The 26,063-nt window shown below is 46.3% G+C and overlaps 1 protein-coding gene across 2 annotated transcripts in view; it reads left to right on the top strand.

Moving 5' to 3' along the window:
• Positions 1-19,914, top strand: part of LOC140898530 (sodium/glucose cotransporter 1) — a 69,301-nt gene extending 49,387 nt beyond the window's left edge. For both annotated transcript variants that reach the window (XM_073312433.2, XM_073312432.1), the window contains exons 13-15: positions 8,078-8,293; positions 8,878-8,980; positions 17,890-19,914. In XM_073312433.2, the coding sequence (XP_073168534.1) occupies positions 8,078-8,293; positions 8,878-8,980; positions 17,890-18,107 (537 nt within the window). In that variant the 3' untranslated portion in view covers positions 18,108-19,914. The remainder of the gene's footprint in view (positions 1-8,077; positions 8,294-8,877; positions 8,981-17,889) is intronic.
• The last annotated feature ends 6,149 nt before the right edge of the window (positions 19,915-26,063 follow it).

Here is a 26,063-nt window from a genome sequence, read left to right on the forward strand (position 1 = left end):
GGTTCAATTTCAGCTTGAGAATGAACTGTGGGATTTTTGGGATCAGAGAGAAAGCATACATTAGAGCTGATCCATGATTGATATGGAAGGCATCAGTTAAGGAGCCTGGACCAAGATTTGCTCAAGAGCAAAATTAATGTCACTTCTGGTTGTGTCTTGTTGCAAACTGGTCAACAGTTGGGAATGCCCCATTCCACAAAGATGGACCTCAATACAAGACTTCAGAGACCACTCATGATTTTGGGAGAAATTCCTGCTGAGGTGATCTGCCAAGTGATTCTGAGCCCCAGGTAAGTGAGTGGCTGTGGGAATGATGCTCTCCCAGATGCAGAACTGCCAATGACTTTATTGCCTCCTGACACAGCAAATTGGAGTGAGCTCTACCCTGCTTGTTCTCGTAACATATTGCAGTGTTATTGTTAAACACATGAACCGCTGTACTACTGATGTGATCCCAGAAGGCTTGGCGGGCATTGTAAATGGCCTGAAGCTCAAAGACATTGATTTGTTCTGAGCACAAGCCCTGAATTTTCAACGCTCTTAGATGTGCTCTCCAACCTATTGGTGATGGCATTGGTGACTATAGTCCTGGTCAGTGGAGGACATGCAAAGGGAATATCCTGGCATACATGCTCAGAACTGCTGTAGGGAATCCAGGATCTCCAGAGGCACTCAGACAAGACTGTCCAACAGTCGACAACTTCACATTTGAAGAAGGCAAAAGCACAGTCTTGCATGCTGGTCTACAAAAGTGCATGCAGTTATATGATGCAGCCCCTCCAAGCCCTGCAGTAGTCCTGCTCAGTCTTATGAGACCTCTTCTTTGGAGGACCTGAGGAAGGAGAACAGTTTCTTTTTCTGTTAGGAGAAGCACTGGCTCTTAAGCTAGGAGCCACATTTCATGTCTGCTCTGAAAGAGAGCACAGAGCTATGTGGTTTGAAGAAGTCCCTAGTACTGAGGGCCTCATGGCCTACTTTGAGAGGTGTTGTAACAAGGGACCTGAAACCTGAGTCCTCCTCTTAAAGGACTTGCATATAGAATACCTTTCATTATTGTGCCCTTCTCCTAGGCACAACAAACACCATGGCTGAGGTTCACTGTTGGGGATAGCGACCCCATACAATGGACAACGTTTAAACCACAGTAAGAGCATCATCCAGTGCAACAAACTAGCTATCTTAACTATTTTAACTAAACCTAAGGGCATTACTAGACTACACAAGGTAAGTAACCGTTTTTTCTATCTCGTGACTCTTGTTCTTCGATATGTGTTGCTCATGTCCATTCCAATGGGGTGTGTGCGCACTGTGTGCACAATCATCGGAAGGTTTTATCCTGGTGGTACCTGTCGGGTCAGCTGTGGAACCCCTTGGAGTAGCACCTTCCTGGTGGTATATATAGCTCCTGCCGACCCCCTGCCTGCTCTGTTCCTTCTTCCTGAATACTCCAACAGAGGGGAGGCGGGTGGGATTTGGAATGGACACGAGCAACGCATCTCGAAGAACAACAGTTACGAGATGGTAAGTAACAGTTTTCTCTTCTTCAAGTGCTTGCTCATGTCCATTCCATTAGGTGACTCCCAAGCAGTTTCCACGGAGGAGGGGTCAGAGTTCACAGAGTTGCTGATTGCAGTACTGCTTTGATGAAGGCTGCATCATCCCTCGCCTGTTGAGTGATGGCGTAGTGCGATGTGAAGGTGTGGATGGAAGACCATGTTGCTGCCTTGCATATGTCCTGAATAGGGATTTGCACGAGGAATGTGACCGAAGAAGCCTGTGCTCTTGTGGAGTGCACTGTCAATGCCGGGGCTGGAATCTTAGCCAGGTTGAGGCACATTCTGATGCAGGACGTGATCCACGACTAAATGTGTTGAGATGAGATGGGAAGCCCTTTCATCCTTTCGGCGATTGCAATAAAGAGCTGTGGTGACTTACGAAATGGCTTTGTGCATTCAATGTAGAAGGCAGGGCACATCTGATGTCCAGAGAAGGGAGTGCTCGCTTTCTGTTGCTGGCATGAGGTTTAGGAAAGAATACTGGTGGAAATATGTCATAGTTTACATGAAAGTGTGAGACTACTTTTGGTAGGAACACTGGGTGACAGTGTAGCTACACCTTGTCTTTATGAAAAACCGTGTAGGGGGGGCTCAGAAGTCAGCGCTCTGAGCTTGGAGACCCTTCTGGCTGAGGTTATGGCCACCAGAAAAGCCACCTTCCAGGACAGGTAGGATAGAGGGCAGGTCACCATGGGCTCGAGGGGGGCCCTATAAGTCTTGAGAGAACCAGGTTGAGATCCCACTGGTGAATGGGCTGCTGCACCTGCAGATAAAGCCTGTCCAAGCCCTTGAGAAATCAACCAACCATTGGATTTCCGAAGACCAACCTACCCGCCACGCCTGGATGGAAGGCTGAGATGGCAGCCAGGTACACCTTAATAGATGATATCACCAACCCCTATTGCTTCAGGTACAGAAGGTAGACTAGCACAAGGGGAATAGGGGCTTGCTGCGGGGAGGCACCTTTCTGTAGGGACCAAATGGAGAAAGACTTCCATTTCACCAGGTACGTTGTGTGAGTGGAGGGTTTCCTGCTCCCCAACAGAACTTCCCTAAAAGGTCCGAACACTGCAGTTCAAGCGGGTTCAACCATGGAGTTTCCATGCCATGAGGTGGAGGGACTCCAGGCTGGGGTGCTGTAGTTGACTGTGGTTGTGTGTTATGAAGTCCAGGAGCATAGGAAGGGCTATTGGCCTGTCCACTGATAGCTTCAGCAACGTGGTGAACCAGTGCTGATGGGGCCATGCTGTTGCTATGAGGATCACCTAAGATCTGTCCTGCCGGACCTTGTGTATGAGAGGAAAGGGCGTGAAAGCATATAGCAGATGACCCGTCCATGGGAGACGAAAAGAGTCTGCTATGGAGCCATGGCTGTGGTTCTGAAAGGAGCAGAACAGCTGGCACTTTCTGTTGCTCTGCATCACAAACAGGTCCACATGGGGATAGCCCCACCTCTGGAAGATGGAAAGGGCAATGTCCGCTCTTGAGTGACCACTCATGAGTGTTGAACGAGTGGCTGAGGTGGTCCGCTAGTTCATTCTGTGCTCCCGGCAGATACGAGGCCTGTAGCTGGGTGGAGTGTGCGATGCAGAAGTTCCACAGTCGGAGAGCTTCCTGGCACAGGGGAGAGGAGCGAGCACCACCCTGTTTGTTTATATAGAACATTGCTGTGGTGTTGTCCGTCATCACTGAGACACACTTGTCCTGAAGATGGGCCTGGAACGTCTGGCAAGCCAGACAAGCCGCTCTCAGCTCCCTGACGTTGATATGCAGCGATAGTTCTGGTTGTGACCACAGGCCTTGAGTTCTGATACTGCCCAGGTGTGCTCCCCAGCCCATCTCTAATGTGTCCGTGACCAGCAACAGTGAGGGCTGAGGCTTGGTGAAGGGCACTCCCACACAGACAATCTGAGGTTGTAGCCACCAGCTGAGGGACTCGAGAATTGGGGGTAGGAGGGTCACCAGTCTGTCCAGAGGATCCCGGCTCGGTCTGTATACCTTCACCAACCAAGCCTAGAAGGGGCGAAGGCACAATCTGGCGTGTTGTACTACATACGTGCAGGCCACCATATGCCCCAGAAGCTTCATGCGGTTTCTGGCCGTAGTTGCTGGAAACCGGCGGAGGCTCTTGATGCCCCCGATGCTTTGGAATTGGGACTCGGGCAGGGAAGCCCTGGCTTGAGGTGAGTCCAGGGGAGCCCCAATAAATTCTATTTTTTGGGTTGAGGTTAGGGTAGACTTGGGCATGTTCAGAATGAGCCTCAGCGTGCTGAAAGTGGCCTGTGCTAATGCCATGTGGTCTTGCACTCGAGAATCGCCCTTGATGAGCCTGTCATCCAGGTATGGGAAGACCTGTACCTGGCATTTGCAGAGAGAGACTGCCACAACTGCCATGCACTTTGTGAACATGCAAGGGGCTGTTGAAAGCCTGAATGGGAGTACAATGGACTGGTAATGTCGGCCGCTCACTACAAATCTCAAGAATCATCTGTGCACCAGAATAATCGATATATGGAAGTATGCATCCTCCAGGTCAAGGGTGGCGTACCAGTCCCCTGAATCCAAGGAAGGAATGATGGTGGCCAGAGAGACCATACGAAACTTCAGCTTTCTTATAAATATGTTGAGGTTTCACAGATCTGGCATAGGGCTGAGCCCACCTTTGGCCATGGGGATGAGGAAATATCAAGAGTATATCCCCTGCCCCTGAACTCCTGAGAAACCTCCTCTATCACCCCTAGAGCAAGGAGTGTTTGCACCTCCTGTAGAAGGAGTTGCTCATGAGAAGGGTCCCTAAGAGGGACGGGGAAAGTGGGTAGGAGGGTGGAAGGGCACAGAATTGGATAGAATATCCCATCCCTGCCATGCTCAGGACCCAGCAATCTGAAGTAATCTGGGCCAAGGCACGGTAGAAGCGGGACGGACGATTCACAAAGGGAGGAAAAGGATCCGAGATTTGGGCTGGTGCTCCGTCCTCAGGCGCACTTTCAAAAGTTCGGCTTCGAGGTGGACGGCTGCTTGGAGGAGCCCTGGCCCTGGCCCTGGCCGGAGGAGGACTGTGGAGGATACCTCCTGTTGTTTCTGCCCCTCCCTCAATTATAGTCCTGCTTAGGAGGTCCTGGATAGCAGTGTGAGGGGGGCTGGGGCTTGAAGGGCTTTCTATGAGGTGCTGGCATGTGAATTCCCAGAGACTTGAGGGTTGCTCATGAGTCCTTGAGACTGTGCAGTCTCCAGTCCGTCTCGTCACTGTCAAATGGAAGGTCCTGTATTGTATTCTGGACCTCCACGGGGAGTCCCGAGACCTGCAGCCATGAGCTATGCCTCATTGTAATGGCCGTAGCCATAGTCCGTGCTGCTGAGTCAGTGGAGTCCAAAGCAGCTTGGAGGGAGGTTCTAGCCACCACTCTGCCCTCCTCTAGGACTGGAGCAAATTCCTGTCATGACATTGATGGGAGCAGTTGCTGAAACTTGGAGAGGGCATTCCAAGAATTGTATGCATAGTGGCTAAGTACCACCTGCTGGTCGGAAATTCGAAGTTGGAGCCCCCCAGTCGAGTATACCTTTTGACCGAACAGGTCCAGCTTCTTGGCCTCCTTATTTTCAGGGGTGGGTCCCGGTTACCCCTTCTGCAACCTGTGGTTTGCTGCATCCACCACCAAGGTCCCTGGTTGTGGGTGGGTGAAGAAGTGCTCATATCCCTTTTGTGGGACGAAGTAACGCCTCTCTACACCCCTGGCCATAGGTGGTATAGAGACCGGGGTCTGCCAGAGCACCTTCATGTTTTGTTTAGTTTTTATAGGTGGCAATGCCACCTTGAAGGGCCCCTCCAGGGCGAGTATGTCGACCATTGGGTCTGAGTCTTCCACAACCTCCTCAGTTTGCACATTGAGGTTCTGGGCCACCCTCCTAAGGAGGTCCTGGTGGGCTTCAGGAGGGACGTAGTAGTACCTGCTACTGCCTTGTCTGGTGAGGAAGAAAATGAGGCTCAAGGTGGGACAGGGTCTTCCTGCCCCTCCAGTTCCCTGGTGATGTGCTCAGGGACGTCCACCGCTGCTGAGACTGGTGGTGCTTGTGCTGCAGGCATTGGTGGTACCAGCTGTGTCGGGACACGAACAACTCTGCCCCTGACTCAGAGCCCAACCAGAGAGGGGCGGACCCGGATGGTGCCAGGGAGCGGTACTGAGGCGATGGGGAACAGTGCCGCATCATGGTGGGCTTGCCCTAGTACTGGATAGTTGGTGCTGACATCGGTGCCGCAGACGGAGCTGCAGGCAGTGCCGCCGTCAGTGCCCAAAGTGGTGTAGCAGATGTATTGGGCATCAGCGCTGCAGGATGAGCCGGGGCATGTGGCATCTGTACCTAAACCAGCGCCTGGGAATGCGAGGCGGGGTACTGTGCCCTTTTGGCAATCAATCCCACGTGGCCTCGAAAGTGTCTGGTGTGGAGGGAAGGTCCAGGCCCTCCTCCAACACCTCCCAGACCTCCTCCAACACTGACACTGGACTCAACAGACCTCCCCTCAAGGCTGGAGTCAACGGCGTCAGGACCGACGGACCAGCTTTCTGGTGTCCCGGCGTGGGACATGCCACACTGGTGTCCTGTCCACTCTTGTTGGTGGGGGAACGGCCCCTCTCCACCTTTTTCTTCTTATGTGGCACCAGAGGTTGTGATCGGTGCTGCACCGATGAGCTGGCCTTCCGCGCAGGGGAGTGGTGCCGATGCTCCTTATTAGAGTCCTTCCTCGGCGCCTGCGCACCAAGGCTGGTGTGCTGTGCACCGAGGCTGCTGGTGCCCTCTCTTGTGCTGGCTGAGGCTGGAGAGCAAACTCCATGAAAAGGAGTTTCAGCTGATGATGTCTCTTCCTTTTGGTTCTGGGTTTGAAGCCTCTGCAAATACTACACTTGTCCTGCAAATGTCCCTCTCCCAGGCACTTCAGACAAGTGGTGTGTGGATCCCTTCTGGGCATACGCTTACCACACCTATCACACGGCTTGAACCCCTGGGGCCTGGTGAGGGGGGAACCCCCAACTTTAACTAACTAACTAAGAAACTAACTACTATAATAATGATTAACAATACGTACAGGAAAAAACACTAGGAAAGCACTTGCTAAAGCAAGAGACAAGCTGCTCCAACAACCGTCACTGGCGGTAAGAAGGAACTGGCGAGTCGGCAGGGGCCTATGTACACTGCCATGAAGGCGCTACTCCAGGGGGCTCTGCAGCTGACCCGACGGGTACTGCTAGGGTAAAACCTTCCAATGATCATGCACACGCACACACACATTGGAATGGACATGTGCAAGCACTCGAAGAAGAAGAAGAGCTATATACAATGAGTTCCCAAAGAAACTGAGATAAACAGTGTGAGGTAAATCACCACATAGAATGCTCCGACTCTAGGTGTGGGCAGTGAGAAGGAACTGAGAAGGGTAGAGGCCGTGCTGCCCTTAAATAGACAGAGAAGGGACTAGAGCTCCTGGGCATGAGCACCACCCCTGTGGGTACTGCTAGGCAAAGTTTTCCAGCTTCGTTGTGATGGGTGCTCACACATCTCAGAGGAATACACATCTGCAGCCCGGGTATGTCTATGCTACTCGTCGGATTGGTGGGCAGCAATTGATCCAGTGGGGGTCGATTTATCGCGTCTAGTCTAGACACAATAGATCGACCCCCAAGTGCTCTCCCGTCGACTCCTGTACTCCACTGCCGTGAGAGGCGCAGGCAGAGTCGACGGGGGAGCATCAGCAGTTGACTCACCGCAGTGAAGACATTGCGGTGAGTAGATCTAACTACGTCGACTTCAGCTACGTTATTCACATTGCTGAAGTTGCGTATCTTAGATCGATTCCCTTCCCCCCCTCCACCAGTGTAGGCCAGGCCTTGAAGAAGAACCTTACTTCTAATGTCTGTGTGCAAATTGCATGTCATTCTTGAGAGAGAATTTATTTTAAAAACAAGCTCTGCAGTGCTGCTGTTCTTTCTTAGAACCCTTGCCAATAAGCCAGCACTCAAGAGCAAACCTTCAACAACAAAGTAGCAAGTACAGGCTAGCACTCCCAAGCCATCCTACAGTTAACAGCGTAGCAGCTGTGTTAGTCTGTATCCGCAAAAAGAAAAGGAGGACTTGTGGCAATTTGTTAGTCTCTAAGGTGCCACAAGTCCTCCTTTTCTTCCTACAGTTAACCTGTGTGTAATTTCAATGAGGGAAGTGGGGCTCAAGGTTCTAAGATGCAGTTTTATACAGAAAAGACAAGAATTACTTTTAAAATCAGGAAAAGCAAAAGACTTTTGGAGATTCTCCTGTTGTCCTAACCCAGTACATTTTAATAACTGGTTTGGTTCTGGCCAATAAGAATGCTCATGTTCTCTCTATTCTTAACCACTTGTTGCTGTAGTTTGCTCACGTGTCCAATGGCAGCATTACATATTGTATTGATATTGAGAGATTAAAAGAGGTGATGTATTTCTATATCCACAACAGCTCTTTCTGATAATTCTGCGGGTCACTTTCTTTTGCAGGGTGCTTTCTGGGGCTTGTTCATTGGGCTGGTCGTTGGGCTGAGTCGAATGATTGCAGAGTTTGCCTATGGTTCTGGAAGCTGTGTAAACCCCAGCAACTGTCCAAAGATCATTTGTGGAGTTCATTACCTTTACTTTGCTATAATCCTTTTTGGGATCTCCACCATCGTCATTCTGGGTATCTCATTGATAACTAAACCCATTCCTGATGTACATGTGAGTATCATTGTCTCTCCTGCTCTTTTATTCCCCCTCCTGCTCCCTGAGCTACTGGAGAGCAATGGAAAAACCCATCACTTTAATTTACACTTTACAAGTATTAATAAGTATATTCAACCCTAGAATTTAGAGTATGCAAATCATATAGGATCCTCCCAGCTAATTGGGTTCACAGTGAAATTTTACATCTTCCCCAAATTATTCCTTGGTCCTGATGTCTCTGGAAATGCAGCACTCTCTGCTAGATAAACAGTGTTCTGGAGATTATTCTGTAATCAGAAACACCTTGAAGACATTATATAGTATAAAATGTGGAATAATACTGAAAGTTGACCCCAAAGAGCCACAAACAGTAGGTGGTACATTTTCTGTGGTGTAGCAAAGATTTCAAGAATGAAGCTATTAAGGAAGGGAAACAGGAATAGTCTCCTACAGTATCTCCCTACTCTTATGAGATCCCTAATTATCCCTGAATATTATTTATCAAACATTCATGACCCCCAAATACTATACCAATCTCAATTTGCTGATTTCAGTACTCTAAGGCTGCAGCTTTATAAGCTCATTTTGTTTAATGGCAGCTCTATGGCTTGTGCTGGACTCTGCGGAACAGCAAGGAGAAGCGTATTGACCTGGACGCAGATGAGAGGATTGAGGTACTTGAGAGTAAAGAGGATGAATCAGGTGATTTCTGAATAAAATTCTGTTTAGATTTGTAGAAGCCATCAACATATTTGAGGTCCCTAACTTCGTTCCTGATGAAACAATGAAGTGCCTTGTACGCCCTTGAAAACAGATGCTGAAGGGCTAGTAGGCACAGAGAGTTAGTGCACTCATTTTTCACCACTCTTGGTCTGTTGGGTCTGATGTAGATTGGGAGTGAAATGAACTACATGATGGCAGTCTAGTTCCCTGTTGATTTTTGTGCATAACACAAAAGACTTCATGTAATTAGATGAGAGACTCAGGGCTAGAACAAAGGGGGTGGTGCTGGTGAGGGGTGATGGCAGAGCTGTGCGAAAGGACCGAACAAAGATGTATTTGGAAGTGGTGTGTTGGGGGTTAGCTTTTGGAACAGTAAAGGTGGTGCACAGCAGGGTGAAGATGTTTTCCCAGAATTGCACTGGGGAAACTTGCACAAAACTCTGCCTGGCTTCAGGCTCTGATACCAAGCATCACTGAATTCAGCCATTTAATAAAAAGAAAAAAATACAAAAACAGTGGAATAAGTAGAGAGAAACGTGCACTGTGACCTGCTTCTCAATCTCAGGCTGAAGAGTCTATAGACTGCTAAGGCCTCTGTGCACCATGTAAGCAGAGCAAAGTTGCCTTAAATCAGCCAGAAGTAGTTGGTAGAGAATTGGAGCCAACTAGTGGGGGAGCTTTTCTTGACCTGCTGCTCACAAACCGGGAAGAATTAGTAGGGGAAGCAAAAGTGGATGGGAATCTGGGAGGCAGTGACCATGAGTTGGTTGAGTTCAGGATCCTAACACAGGGAAGAAAGGTAAGCAGCAGGATACGGACCCTGGACTTCAGGAAAGCAGACTTCGACTCCCTCAGGGAACAGATGGGTAGGATCCCCTGGGGGACTAACATGAAGGGGAAAGGAGTCCAGGAGAGCTGGCTGTATTTCAAGGAATCCCTGTTGAGGTTACAGGGACAAACCATCCCGATGTGTCGAAAGAATAGTAAATATGGCAGGCGACCAGCTTGGCTTAACGGTGAAATCCTAGCAGATCTTAAGCATAAAAAAGAAGCTTACAAGAAGTGGAAGGTTGGACATATGACCAGGGAAGAGTATAAAAATATTGCTCTGGCATGTAGGAATGAAATTAGGAGGGCCAAATCGCACCTGGAGCTGCAGCTAAAGCGAGAGATGTTAAGAGTAACAAGAAGGGTTTCTTCAGGTATGTTGGCAACAAGAAGAAAGCCAAGGAAAGTGTGGGCCCCTTAATGAATGAGGGAGGCAACCTAGTGACAGAGGATGTGGAAAAAGCTAATGTACTCAATGCTTTTTTTGCCTCTGTCTTCACGAACAAGGTCAGCTCCCAGACTGCTGTGCTGGGCATCACAACATGGGGAATAGATGGCCAGCCCTCTGTGGAGAAAGAGGTGATTAGGGACTATTTAAAAAAACTGGACATGCACAAGTCCATGGGGCCGGATGAGTTGCATCCGAGAGTGCTAAAGGAACTGGCAGCTGTGATTGCAGAGCCATTGGCCATTATCTTTGAAAACTCGTGGCGAACGGGGGAAGTCCCGGATGACTGGAAAAAGGCTAATGTAGTGCCAATCTTTAAAAAAGGGAAGGAGGAGGATCCTGAGAACTATAGGCCAGTAAGCCTCACTTCAGTCCCCGGAAAAATCATGGAGCAGGTCCTCAAAGAATCAATCCTGAAGCACTTACATGAGAGGAAAGTGATCAGGAACAGTCAGCATGGATTCACCAAGGGAAGGTCATGCCTGACTAATCTAATCGCCTTCTATGATGAGATTACTGGTTCTATGGATGAAGGGAAAGTAGTGGATGTATTGTATCTTGACTTTAGCAAAGCTTTTGACACGGTCTCCCCCATAGTATTCTTGTCAGCAAGTTAAAGAAGTATGGGCTGGATGAATGCACTATAAGGTGGGTAGAAAGTTGGCTAGATTGTCGGGCTCAACGGGTAGTGATCAACGGCTCCATGTCTAGTTGGCAGCTGGTGTCAAGTGGAGTGCCTCAGGGGTCGGTCCTGGGGCTGGTTTTGTTCAATATCTTCATAAATGATCTGGAGGATGGTATGGATTGCACTCTCAGCAAATTTGTGGATGATACTAAACTGGGAGGAGTGGTAGATACGCTGGAGGGCAGGGATAGGATTCAGAGGGACCTAGACAAATTAGAGGATTGGGCCAAAAGAAATCTGATGAGGTTCAATAAGGATAAGTGCAGAGTCCTGCACTTAGGACGGAAGAACCCAATGCACAGCTACAGACTAGGGACCGAATGGCTAGGCAGCAGTTCTGCGGAAAAGGACCTAGGGGTGACAGTGAACGGGAAGCTGGATATGAGCCAGCAGCGTGCCCTTGTTGCCAAGAAGGCCAATGGCATTTTGCGATGTATAAGTAGGGGCATAGCGAGCAGATCGAGGGACGTGATCGTCTCCCTCTATTCGACATTGGTGTGGCCTCATCTGGAGTACTGTGTCCAGTTTTGGGCCCCACACTACAAGAAGGATGTGGATAAATTGGAGAGAGTCCAGCGAAGGGCAACAAAAATGATTAGGGGTCTGGAACACATGACTTATGAGGAGAGGCTGAGGGAACTGGGATTGTTTAGTCTGCAGAAGAGAAGAATGAGGGGGGATTTGATAGCTGCTTTCAACTACCTGAGAGGTAGTTCCAGAAAGGATGGTTCTAGACTATTCTCAGTGGTGGAAGAGGACAGGACAAGGAGTAATGGTCTCAAGCTGCAGTGGGGGAGGTTTAGGTTGGATATTAGGAAAAACTTTTTCACTAGGAGGGTGGTGAAACACTGGAATGCATTGCCTAGGGAGGTGGTGGAATCTCCTTCCTTAGAAGTTTTTAAGGTCAGGCTTGACAAAGCCCTGGCTGGGATGATTTAATTGGATATGGGTCCTGCTTTTGAGCAGGGGGTTGGACTAGATGACCTCCTGAGGTCCCTTCCAACCCTGATATTCTATGATTCTATGCTCCTTGCAAGGCATCTCTTTTCCAGCAGAACGTTGGAGCTGCCGTCTGTGCAGCTACCCTCCCTAACCTTACCTTGTGTAAGAGACAGAGGGAGCATGTTGGAGGGAAGGCGGGTTGAGGAAGGAAAGTGGGTGTGGCTGCCCCTGCTGCAAATGGCCGTGTAGTGGAAGAGGGCCGGGGGTGAAGATCTGGCCCATTATTATGTACCCAACATTTTTCAGTCCTGTCGCAAATCATGTATATTTAAGTATTTATAATGTGCTTGAATCAGCTTAGTGACGTGAGCTACCAGTGAGCATTTGTGAGCTACCAGTGTTTTCAGATATATCACGGCTAACTGGGAACAAACTGTTCTTCTTTGAGTAGATGCAGGCCCATATTCCACTTAGGATGTATGCTCGCCCAGAACACTGGAGCTATGTGTCTGTCCGAAGAAACAGAGGAGCTGTTCCCTGTCAACTGTGCTGAGGAAAAGGTTGCATAAGACCAGTTGAGATCATTCCAAATCTTGGAGTGACTCTTCCACCTCCCCCAGGAAAAACGTGGACCAGCACGGAGTTGATGCTGGCACACAGGATGGTACGGGTATCTCCATCCCTTCTTTGGTACCGAGTAAGGAGGTCAGAAACCCTGTACTGTTGAGTCTGGTTCCAGCCTCTGGGTGTCTGTTTAGTCTGGTACCAATGAGGGAAATTCTGGTACTGACTGTTTCCACACTGAGAGCATACCAGGCAGCTACAGACTTCTGCTTTTCTGTCCCAACTTCTCCTTTGGTCCAGGACTTTGCCAGGGTTGTATCATCTCTTGCCCCATTGATTGAACAAGCCACTGACCCCTCAGGTCTGTTTGCACTGCACCCCAGTGTTCCCCTTCCACATGTTGTGGAAGCAGGGCTGGTACTGGGATTGATACAGGGGACCTCAGTACCGGGAAACTCCTCGGACCGCTGCAGTTGGCTCTGCAAATGCTTCTGTGGTGGCTTTCACTGCCCTTGACATCAGTATCATAAGACACCCCAGCATCACTGTTCAATTCAGGACCAAAAGTCCCTTCTGGCACCAGCATGCTCTGTACCAACAGTATCATTTCTATTAGCAGTGCTGCCTCCTGCTTTGTTCCTACTCACTCCCTTTGGTCTCGCTCTGTCCTTATCTCCAGGATCCCGAGGCTCCTCTGTGTCTGAGTTGGTGTCATCGTTCTCCTGTTCTCCATCACCTACCAGCATTGGGAGCTGTTGATGGACTGTTACGGGTACCAGGATTGGCACACGTCTTGTGGTCAGGATGGAGGGCCCTGGCTCGGCACCTACTGGCCACCAATGCCTTACCCATGTCCGTGGCCTCCATGGAATCCGTGGAATGCCCCTCAGTTTTGGAGGTCCTGCTCTTCGTCTTGCTCAAAGGCAAGATCATCAGCCAGGACGTGGTGTGACTGTCCATCCTCCGCAGGCCCAGGCACTGGCGATGCTTCACCCTGCAGAGTCTTCAGAGTCCTCCCATAAAGGCCCATCAGCCCTGGAACAGGATCTGGTTTGGCTCAGCTAAGGGCCTCATCTTTGTCTTCAGACGATTCCGTGCTGCCCAGCTCATCCTCCCCTTTGGTACTGGGGGATTTTAAGATATACCAAGTCCTTTTGCAACAAGTAGCTGCTTCCCTCGGTATCCAAGTGGAGTTCTTGCAAGAGAACACCCACAAATTATTGGATATCTGCAGCTGTCTGCCCTGGTAGAATTGCCCTTCCTATCAATGATGCGCTCCCTGAACCAGTTAAGGCCCTCTGGAGCATGCTGGCTTTGGTACTGCCTGCAGATAAGCACATGGAAAAGCATTGTTTCATTCCCATGCAGGGATTTGAGGGGTTTTACTCCCATCCAGCCCCAAATTCCTTAGCTGTAACTGTGGTGAATAACAGCCAGGCAGGGCTGGTTTAAATCCAACCCCAAGTATAGGAATTCTATATGATTGGACCTCATGGGCAGGAAGATTTACACCTCACAGATGTGAATTGCTAACCAGCAAGCCTTACTGTCCAAGTACGATTTTTTAACTGGACAACTGTGTCAAAGTCTGCAGAGCAGCTCCCTGAGGCCTCACAAGAGGAATTTTGGACATTTGTCACTGAGGGCTGCTTGCTGGCTAAGATGTCGTTGCAGTCCACACCAGAGGTCACAGACACCTCAGCCAGAGTGATGGCCTCCACGGTCACCATGAGGAGGGCTTCCTGGCTGCAGAATTTGGGCAGTGCCCCTAATGTCCAGCAAGCCATTGAGGATTTGCCCTTCAATGGCTAAACACTGGTTTTGGACAAAATGGCTGCACTCCTTTGATTCCCGGGCCACCCTGTGGTCTTTGGGGTGTAGACCCCAGCCAGTAGGGCGTGCAACAGCAGTATCATCTGCAGTGCATGCTTGGCCAGCCTTTCGCTCCTCTGAGGCAATGGGACTACCCCAGAAAGAGGGAGAGACCCCACAGGAGAAAGCAGTTGGACTCGGGGTTTGGCCCCTCCCTGGCGCCCTCCACATGCCCATTTTGATTCCTTGGTCCAGAGCATTATTCCCATCCTTGCTCCTCCCTCCTCATCTCCCCCTTTTGGGGACAGGCTGGCCTGTTTTCACAATGCTTGGGGCTTGATTACCACTGACAGCTGGATCTGTCAGATTGGGTTATGCCACCCAGTTTCTCTACACACCATCTCCCCATCCTCCCTCCTAGTCCCTCTTCAGGGACCCCTCTCTCGTGAGATACTGCTCCTCAAGCAGGTACCCAGATCCAAGGGAGGAGTAAGACCTATGCTTGTCTTTCACGGCCTCAAATATATCAGGTACATGAGGTTCCAAATCCTTGTCTATCTAATATTCTCCTTGCATTGTCTCAGAACGACTGGTTTGCTGCTCTGGACCTTCAGGATGACTACTTCCTTGTGGCAATTTTGCTGAGCCACAGAAAATTCCTTCAATTTGTCATGGCAGAGCACCACTTTCAGTACACAGTGCTTCCATTCAGCCTCTCTTCTCTTTCCCCCTCCCCTCCAGGTTTTTACCAAATGCATGGTCGTTGTTACAGCATATTTCAGGAAGAAAGGAATTCACGTCTTCCTGTATCTGAATGGCTGGTTACTGAGGGACAGAACTCCAGAGAGGAAGTTCTTGTTCACATCAGCACCACGCTGTGCTCGCATGGCTGTCTGGGTCTCATCCTAAACATTGGGAAGGCAACCTTGTTTCCGCTGAGAAAATTGAGTTCATTGGGGCCCTCTCAAATTCCATGATGTCAAAAGTGTTTCTGCTGATTGACTGTTTTCAGATAATTCACCACCATTGCCTCAGTCTGCAGTCTTAGCCTTCCACAACAGTTTGGACGTGTCTGAGACTCTTGGGCTGCATTCCCGCTTGAATGCAGGTGGTCCAGTTTGCAAGTCTGCACCTTCAAATGTGGCTCAGGAAGGTTTACCATCCTACTCTTCACCCTCTAGACAGACTGGTCCATCTTCTTCCACTGGCCCTGGACTTCTTGCAGTGGTGGATGCATCCAGAGAATGTTTGCCAAGGCGTTCCCTTTATCTAGCTCTTGCCAACCATGTTGGTTGTTACTGATGCCTCTCTGAGGGATTGGAGGGCGCACGTTGGGTCACTGAAAATACAAGGGCTGTGGTTGGAACAGGAGTAATCACTCCATATCAACATGCTGGAGCTGTGGGCCATCTGCAATGCACGTCATGCTTTTCGGGACTGTATCAGAGACTCAGTGGTTCACATACTTACCGACAATACCGTCGTGGTGTATTATGTGAATAAAAAAGGGGGAGCAGACTCCAGGTGGCTCCGCCTTCTGGCGATCAGGTTGTGGTAGTTTTGCATCGAGGAGAGCATTATTTAAACAGCTATTCATTTGCCTGGGGTTCAGAATCATCTTGCAGACCATCTCAGCAAGTATTTTTCCCTGAGTGATGAGTGGTCCCTGAAGACAAGGTCTTCCGGGTCATCTTCACAGCTTGGTGCATCCTTTCCCCCAATCCTGATCATTCCTTGGATCATCCTCAAACTGAAACTGGATTGGGACAAGCTCATTCTTGTCCCAGTGTGGCCGAGACAGTGCTGGTTCTCCGACCTTCAGCCTCTTGTACCACTTCTTCCCCATCCCGACTTCCTCCCTCAGAACCAAGGCTGCACCTTGCATCCTGCACTCAGCTCCCTGCATCTCATGGATGAATGAGGAGGAAGAGCAGTGTACAGCAGCTATCCAACAAATTCTCCTTAACAGTAGAAAACCCTCCACCTGGATGGCCTATTCAGCAAAATGGAAGTGATTTTCAGTGTGGTCACTAGCCTGTGGAATCCAGTGAACCCTGGCCTCTATTCTGGACATTTTGGAGTATCCGCTTCGCCTTCAGTTGTTGGGTCTTGTGTTTAGTACATTGAAAGTGCATCTGGCAGTGGTATCGGCATTTCATCCCTGCCATTCAAAGCAGATCAGTCTTTTCCAGTGCCATGTTATCAAGAGTCTAAAAAGGGCTCCTTTGTCTATATCCTCTGGTCTGAGAGCCAGTACCTCTGTGGAACTTTAACTCAGTCCTAGCAGCCTTAATGGGACCTCTGTTCGAGCCTCAGGCATCTTGTCCCTTTCCACTTCTGTGTCAGAAAACAGCATTCCTGGTGTTGATAACATCAGCAAGGCAAGTGTGAGTTGCAGGCTTTAATGGCAGAGCCTCCTTATACACAATTCTCGGAAGACAAAGTGACTTTGTGATTGCATCCAAAATTTTTGTCCCAAGTGGTCTCTCAATTTCATTTGACCCAGGTGGTATATTTACCTGTGTTCTTTCCTAAGCCACATTCCTCTCCAGAGGAACAGTGTTTCCACACCTTATATGTTAGGCGATGTCTAACCTTCTGTCTGGGCAGGACATAATGGTTTCGTGTTTTGCCTCGTTTGTTTGTGTCATGTGCAGATGGCATGAAGAGTCGAGCAGTTTCTTCACCGACTGTATACAAATGGACAACATCCTGCATCAAGGCTGCATATGAAATAGCTTTGGCTACCCCCCTTCAGTAGGGGCAAGCTCTTTCTACAAGGGTGCAAGCAATGTCCATAGCATTCCTCCATGATTTCCATATTGGACATTTGCAGGGCAGCTACGTGGTCATAGATACATATGTTCATGAACCATTATGCCGTAGCTGCATCTTCCAGGGTGGATGGAGGCTGTGGTAGAGTGGTCCTGATGTCCTTGTTTAGGTAAACTCTGAGCCCTGCCTCCTGGAGGGGGTACTGCTTGTTTGTCACCTAAGTGGAAGACCTCTCTGCATCTACTTGAAGAAGAAATGGTTTCTTATTTCTTCAAGATGTGATGCAGATGTGTATTCCATGACCTACCCTCTGTCCCTTCTGCATCAGAATCTCGTTTCCAGGCATTCAATGTGAGGAAACTCAAGGAGGGCCAGGGTGGCACTATCTCATGTAGCTGGGGAGGGGCTATGGCCACAGGGCATGAACACTGTCCCTCTACGGGTACTTTAAGGCAAATTTCTCCAGCTCTGGTGCATTGGGCCATGCATACACCTAGGTGGAATACATGTCTGCCTAAGATCTCAAAGAACACAGGTACAGTAAATACTGATTTCTTAGTGAACTGGAAAGCATAGGGATTTGTAGGGTACAAAAGAATTGACTGCAATGCTATTTGGTGGTCATGAATCACTCACTTCACAGGTCTGCTGTGGAATTACAATATTCATCTTAGAGAGCTTTTGAATCATTAAGACCACGAATTCGGGGCTGTTATTTCAGTTACAAGAGTCTCTTCAGAATGCTTTGTATTACTGAGACCTTGTTTTAGTGCCAATCTTATAGGTCCACACACACCATGTTTCTTGACCATTGTGTTATTCTCTCTATCACAGAAGAAGGCGATGAAGGACAAGGGTTCCTGAAGAAGGCCTACAACTGGTTCTGTGGCTTCGATCAGAAAAAAGAGGCCAAACTGAGCAAAGAGGAGCAGGAAGCGATGGAGAAGAAACTGACTGACACTTCCGAGGTGCCATTCTGGAGAAATATTGTGAACATCAATGGGGTCATTCTATTGGCTGTGGCTATATTCTGTCATGCCTTCTTTGCATAAATCCAACCTTACACTCCAGAGTTTTTATGAAGGTCTAACTCAAGTTAATTTTCCTTTTGAATTTGCACTGTATTCTTCAAAAGATAAACAACACTACACTAGATACACGTATTAGACTAGTAAGCTGAGATTGAATTCATTAAATTGATTTATTCATTGTTATTTTTAGAAGTTGGTGAAACTAGTTTGATTTCTATGCCCCTTTTTCCTTGCTTTAGATCCCTAAAGTGATCCCGGTTTTTTTTCAGTTCAGCTGTATGGAGGGCTGTGCTATAGATTCAGGATAAATGAATCCTTTCAAAATATAGGCTGCCTTATGTAAGTTCCCTATGCATGACATTTTATTGATGTATTCCTTTGCTACTATAGCTATTTTTTTCAGTAGAATTTTTCCGCCTCTAGTCTCTGTTCCATATGTTATGCTATTTTCCAGTGGACTGTTTCCTCTCGACTCTTTGTTCACTTTTTCTCCTAAGTGAAATATGAACCCCAGTAGCTTCTGAGTTTAACTTTTGTATTTGTTCTGTGTGAGTTGGTTTGAAATTAGTCAAAACAAGTCTGGCCAGCCCTAATAAGAGTTGTGTTTATGCCTGACTCTTCAAGATTAGCTTTAAAAGTTCGTACACAGACTGTACATTTAGTTTTAATATGAATTTATCCTTGAATGTAAAAGCTTTATTTTTAAAAATATATTCTTGTTGATTTTGCTTCCCTGGCATGATATGTCAAAGTTAGCATCCATTTGCATTTACTTTAGACCTCCATTTTATAAGGAAGGCCCTAGTGTACTCTTAATTCCCCTTCTTAGTTAGTGGATTTACCACCTGGCAATTCTTTATCATGGGTGAATGTTCTAAGCATCAGAACACTGGCCTTGTGTCTTGCTTCCAAGTACACAAAGACATTACAGTATTTTTCCTGCCAAATTATGAATCTTCCTTCTCTGACAATTTCGCTACGAAATTTCATTCATGCCATGAGTAAGACTGTTACACTATAGTTTCCCCAAGGAAAACAGTCTCTGCTCTGACACTATCTAAACCATTCCACTTGTCTTCACCTTATTTGGGACTGAGAGACAGTGATGAGGCAATGATCCTGGTTTGGGTCTCAGAGACCACTATGATGAGACAATGTGTGATACTGCAAGTCCAGGTTGAAAAGTGAAAATAGATAGAACTTCTTACCATCTAATTCATCTTCCCCAGGAGGCATGGATACAGAGAAGGCACTTGGGAAATTCCCAGTTGGCACAGTTAATCTGTATTACAATCCTTTGTTGCCTTATCTACTACAGCTTCCTACACAGTGAGGTGTAACATGCATCTCATCTACCAGCAGTATTGTACAGCATTGTGAACTGTGCTACAACATGTAACAGGGAAGCCAATGTGGTCTTCTGTAAATCCCTTTAACTTTCATCACACTGTGCTGTTGTCTCACAGTCTGTTGCTACTTCAGAGGAGTGCATAACAGAATGTACTGTCCTCTTGCAGCTGCAATATGATCTTCAGTATAATTCTGTCTCCCTACAGAATCCTGACATGTACTGCACCGTGCCAAATCAAATCAGTATAATCTAAATCCTAATGCAAACTGTCTTCTTGTAATGAATACAGCAGCAGGGAGCATCTTAAGTCATCACTTCTATTGTGCTGTGGAATTCATTATATTTCACTAACTGTGAAGGCTTGTATGTATTAAAATTTTTCTAAAGTGTCTGGGGTCTGCAAAGTCAAGAGTTCGTTGTATAAGACAATGGAAAATGTAAAAAATAAAAAAAATTCTCTTTGATTAAATGCTGAAATCAGATCTCTTCAGTCCTGATCACTTGCACACCTGGGAGTCCGATGCCAATGTCTAGGGGTCTAGTATCATACGGTGGCTCTGGGTTGCTGTAGCAGATGAGAAACTGGTAAATGAGCCCTTCTTGTGGATGACGCAGCTCCTTCTTAGCTATTGTTTGTAACTACCCTGAAAACACTGAGATCAGACCTTTTGGATAAAGGCAGAAATAACACAGCTGGATCTCCCAGCCAAGCTGAGCAGCCTATACCATGACACCCTTCTTGGGCATTCTTGATAGTCAAGGTCTGTCATGCTTGTATGTTTCATTTCTCCACCCAGGCTGAGTAATGAAGCTTTTTAAAAATATAGACTGAGAATTGCAGGGACAAACATTTGAAACACATGTGAAGTGACCTGACAACTAGAGCTGGCAGAATCCAGGGTTCACAACCATAGACAAAGCTGACTGCATCTTAGGATAATTTGTCTTGCCCTGTGGGAGTTCTACTAAACGCTGCCTGTGAAACTGTATGTCTCAGCGATTGGTGATGGGACATGGAGCCGTTCAACTCCATCGTTGGTTGGTAAGTGTTACTATCTGATGTCACTTTCATGGGTTTTATTAATCGAGTTGGTGGTTTCAATTTCAATAGTCCAATTTCTAGCAGACCTACTGTCTGCATCACATAGGTGCTGTTAAACTGGTGCATATCAGTAGACAAAGTCAAGGACTAAAGTGCACAGGAATTGAAAATCCCCCTTCCTGTAGAGATGGGGGAGGCAGATTCTGGTCTCACATCATTGTAAATCTGGAATTTCTGAGGTCAGTGGAGTTACTTCAGAAAAACATCAGGGCACCCTCATGACATGATGTAATCAAATAGCAAGAGATTTTTTGGGACAGGTTAGCATAGCCTGTCATGTTTTCGTATCTAGATGTATACATTTCTTATAAAATAGTTCTGCAAACCTACATTAATTTCTAGTGATATAAAGGAAGAACCATGTAGTGAAAAATCTGTAAGTATCTAGGCTAATAGCACTCTGAGCCATAAACAGTATTGATTTATAAAGAACAAATGCTGTCAGGCAAGTGTGATCTTTCGTTAATAGAATTACTAAATTAGGGTCAAATCCTGTGAGGTGCTGATTACCCTCATTTCAACCCTACTCTCATTTTATTTTCTGTATCCTTGTAACTGAAGTATCTGAGCATTTCCCAGACATTAATGAATATGCTTGAGAATGTGCTGTGAACTAGGGAAGCAAAATCACTTGTGAAGTCTGTGGCTTAGTTAGAAACAGAACCCTGATCTCCCAAATCCCAATCCAGTGCCTTAGCCTCCAAGGCCATGGGGAGTATAGAGCACTCAGCACCGCACAGGCCTGAGATCTTAAGGCACAAAGTGAATGTAGTAGATGTAATACGTTCAGATTTAATAAAGTATCTAACTGTTCGCAGACTGACTCAAAATTCATTCCAAATTGGTTTGGCTAGGAACACTTCCACATATTAAAAACTGACTGGAGGTCCACGCACAAGGGTAATGACAAATTGCAATGTATTGTATTGAGGTGATGATTGACAGATGGGGTAAATGATGTATTGGAACACTGGTAGTTTTCTCTGACGAGACCTTGAATTTGTTTGATTCAGATACTGGAGGGAGGTATGAATCTGCTGCACTGGATATGGAGGCTGAAGAGGGACAATGAGGATATGAGTAGGTAGTGGGATAATGGAGTAAACTAGAGAGGCTGCTGGCAAGTGAAGGAGGTTTTTTTTTCTAATGCAGTGTAGGCTGCCCAGCTGTTTTTCTTTGTGTTCTGCATGAGACACAAACAACTGTAATAGAAGCTAACTAGAGCAGCAGGGGAAGGGAGCTGCATTTATATAGCTCTCATTCTGCTTACGTTAAAATAACGTACCACTAACAGATGTAACAACAGAGGACAACTGATCACTAGGAATTATGATGAAAACTGCATTCAACAGGGCTTCATGCCATTGTTCAGTGAAATGTGTATAGAGGATCAATTCCAGTGCAGATCTGGGATGGAAACACCTTGGGTGCACATATATTCTCTCCAGTGACTTCAGTGCAAGAGACTTTTACCTTCAGTGCAAGAGACCCCTGCTGGGAGAGACTGGGATAGAGCATCTGAGTTTTTCCTGAAGTCACCAGTCCCGCCCCATTCCCTTTAGTGTGAGAGGCTCAGGCTAGAGTAGCTGTGAGTGCCCCCAGCCAGCAGCACTTACACTGTTCTATGGATTGACTCTAACTGGAAGAATCACAAACTGGAGTAAATGTAAACTCACACAGGTAGAACGTGTACCTGTTCTCTACAGAGAATGATGCTCGGACAGACTGAACTCCCTCACAGCCTGTCCTTATATTAGAAGAGGCTGAAACTCAAGTAACTGAGAGTTGATATTCAAAATTGTCTTTGTAACAGACCACTGTAATAGTTATGGAAATCTTTTATCAATAGCAACACCTTGATGTCTAGGCAAGGCAATAGAGGGAGAAGTCTGCAAAAGCAGTTGCCCTTGCTAGCATGGGTCTGAGGTTCAGAGTTTTAGTGTACTGGTTTTGCATTTGGGTACGACAAACCGTTCTCCTTTTTACAGATATTATAGTAATTAACAGTGAACCAAAATTGAAGGTCCTCACTTAGTTTTTACTTTCTCCTTAGACAAAATGCCAGCTGATGTCTTTTCCTTTTGACATAAGTCTGATCCTACAACTCTTCACACAAAAAGATGGGAGAAAAATTTTCCTTTGGAGCATCAAAAAATAGAATTAAAAGCTGCCGTTTCCCAAAGCTTCTAAAACTTACACTGGTGTTTAATGGCTTTTAATTCCTGCCCCAGATGAGCATATTTTAACAGCATATAAGAACACATGGTAAGCATATCCGTGAGCAGATACAGTCGGCGGGTCCTTATCCTTCCAGAAAATAAGGGTGAGAAAAACAATATAAACCTTTGTGCCTCCAGGATGAGATTCCTCCACATGGAAAGGGTCAACACAAGACCTATACATAGGGGTGAATTCCACTCCCAGTGAGCATAGTTACCCGCCCGCACCACTTCATCTGTCATTCTCGTAATCAGAAAACCTTCTTCATTAACTGACAGTGATGGCTGGCTAAGCTGAAAATGTGATCTCTGCATGTGTAAGTGAACTCATCTCATTGATCCATGACCATATTAATTATAGCTGGGTCTTAATCGCTGTTGGCATCAAGCTAAAAAGACAAATAAATTATTATCGATGTACGAGTTTGTCTACATGCTGATGGCGTCACAATGTAGAACAACACTTTGGGGAGCATAAAAACATAGTGCTAAAAACAAGGACTTGCTGTATCCAACACATTTCCTCAGAAACACCAGGCTAAATTACAGGGTATGAGGATGCCAGCTCCTGACATGTTAATTTAAGTATTTATAATATGCATGAGGCAATTCAAAGGGATTTTTAGCATTTGTGAGTGACTAAGTCTTTTGCAATTATATCACTTGGTATAGTCAATTGAAAAACGGTGGCATCAACTGAAATGAACAAGGAGTCTAAGGCTTACAGTAACTAAATGTGGGGACTATTCAGTGGTCTTTAATTAGTCAGTGAATGTACGTACCATCAATTAGCCACATTTTGCTGATGCAGCTGTTGTGCCGCTAACCCCCAGACTTCTTTTACATAAGTGTCAAGCCCACAAATTAGGGGCTGTTAACTCAAATGTAGATGTGTTGTAAAGATACTTCAGAGTACTCTGTAACTGTAAGATATTGTTTTGGGACTCAATCTACCACCCATTGAACTCAATGGGAGTCTTTCCATTGGCTTCAGTGAAAACTGGGTCAGGTCCTTAATTGATAGTGTTTTGATTCTACACATGCACCACATTTTAGGACTTTGCATGTTCCTCTATTGTGTGCTCTCATGAATTTAACACAGATGTACCTGACAAAGAGCAGGGATGTTTCAAGACATAACCGGTTCTGTGCTTAAACCAGAATATAAGTCCAAAATTGAACAAGGAAGAGAAGGAAGCTATGCAGAGAAACTTGATCAGCACTTTTGGCTGCCCATTTGGAGACAGGTAAGTAAGTGTCACTGTCATCATCTCACTGGAGATGACCACAAAGAACTCAACCAAATTGAATATTAACAAATCCAAATGACCTCTAAGTTATTCCTGCCTCAAGGCTTCGCAGTGCATCCATCCTGTTGTCTCTGTTTCTATTCGAATGTTAGCTTTTCAGGACTGGGACGGTCTTATTTTATGTCTCTGTCTGTGCTGAGTACATTGTTGGCATTTACTAAGAAGTAACAAATACGAGTAACTTAGCATGCTTGTATTTGGCTATGGATATTTTCCACCTATAAATCAGTGTTGCTATGATGACCTAAATAACTCTAGTGCTGTTGTTTTGAGATTGCACTGTGTTCTTCAAAAGAGAAATCTTAAATTTGTTAATTGTACAGAGAGAAACTTATGTGAAATATAGATTTGTATTAATTAAAATGATTAATTGTTAAATTCTTAAATTAAACGTGCCTAACAGATGAAGAGTAGAAGCACTAAGAGCCCTACAGGTAAAATTCTAATCTAGTGTTTCAGAAACAATTAAGCTTCAGGAAAATGCTCTGCTAAATTTCATTCACCTATAGTTTTTGTACATGATTGACTTTCTCTTCGAAGTTTACTTTAGGCCTTCTGACAATATGTAAACATTTCATTTATTTCATAGCATCATAGAACTGGAAGGGATCTTGAGAAGTCATCTAGTCTAGTGCCCTGCACTTGTGGCAGGACTAAGTATTATCTAGACCATCCCTGACAGGTATTTGTCTAACCTTCTCTTAAATATCTCCAGTGATGGAGATTCCACAACCTCCCTAGGCAATTTATTCCAGTACTTAACCATCCTGACAGGAAGTTTTCCTAATGTCCAACCTAACCCTCCCTCGCTGCAATTTAAGCCCATTGCTTCTTTTCCTATCCTCAGAGGTTAAGAAAAACAATTTTTCTTCCTCCTCCTTGTAACAACCTTTTACATACTTGAAAACTGTTATGTCCCCTCTCACTCTTCTCTTTTCCAGACTAAACAAATCCAGTTTTTTCAATCTTCCCTCATAGATCAAGTTTTATAGACCTTTATTCATTTTTGTCGCTCTTCTCTGTAATTTGTCCACATTCTTCCTGAAATGTGGCACCCAGAACTGGACACAATATTCGAGCTGAGACCTAATCAGTGTAGAAGAATTACTTCTGATGTCTTGCTTGCACCACTCCTGCTAATACATCCCAAAACGATATTCACTTTTTTTGCAACAGCCTTACACTGTTGACTCATATTTAGCTTGTGGTCCACTATGACCCGCAGATCCCTTTACTTCTCTGTGTGTGAAATCTTCCTTACATATATATATGTTCCTGTTTGGCTTGATTCCCCAGTGCAATCTTGCTATATCTGTCCTTTCATTTCATGATCACCACTTTACAGGAAGGGCTAGGAATACACTGACCTACAGGACATACTAGGTGGTAATCCGTAACATGGATGAATGTTCTTGGCACCGGAATGTTGGTCTTGTGTGCACAACACATTGGAAGTTCTGCTGTATAATTCATGCATAGCTATGGTTCTTCCTTCTCTGTTAGTTCCTCTCATAAGAAATGAGATTATTTTGTGCCATCTATTGTAGAAAGGTTGCATTATAATATTTTTTTGAGGAATGTGGCAAATCCTGGTTAAGACCATCTAACCCATTTAGTTTGTTCTTGCCCTATCTGAGGGTCCCAGAGCCCTTCATGAGATTGAACAGGAGGATCAGATCCTGGAGGGGAACTCTCAGATATCGAGCTGAGGTTGAGGGTCTGATTTTTAGCAGGGAGATGCAGGGATCACCATGAAGTTGTGGGGGAGGCAGTATGAGCCACTACAAATTTAAACTGAAAAATTAAAAAGTCCCTCCTAATTCAGGCTCTTGAGGGGCAGGGATACAGTGATGGCATTAAAGCAATTTTCTGATACTGCAGGTAAACCTGTATTTTGTTCCTTTGTCTCCTGTGGTATTCCACAGTTTTCTGCACTGTGTCAATGCAGTGCATCACAACACACTGCTCCTCTGCAGTATTTTACAGCATGAGATA

The sequence above is a fragment of the Lepidochelys kempii genome, chromosome 15 (genome assembly GCF_965140285.1).
Source record: "Lepidochelys kempii isolate rLepKem1 chromosome 15, rLepKem1.hap1, whole genome shotgun sequence".
In the NCBI taxonomy this organism is placed as follows: domain Eukaryota; kingdom Metazoa; phylum Chordata; order Testudines; family Cheloniidae; genus Lepidochelys; species Lepidochelys kempii.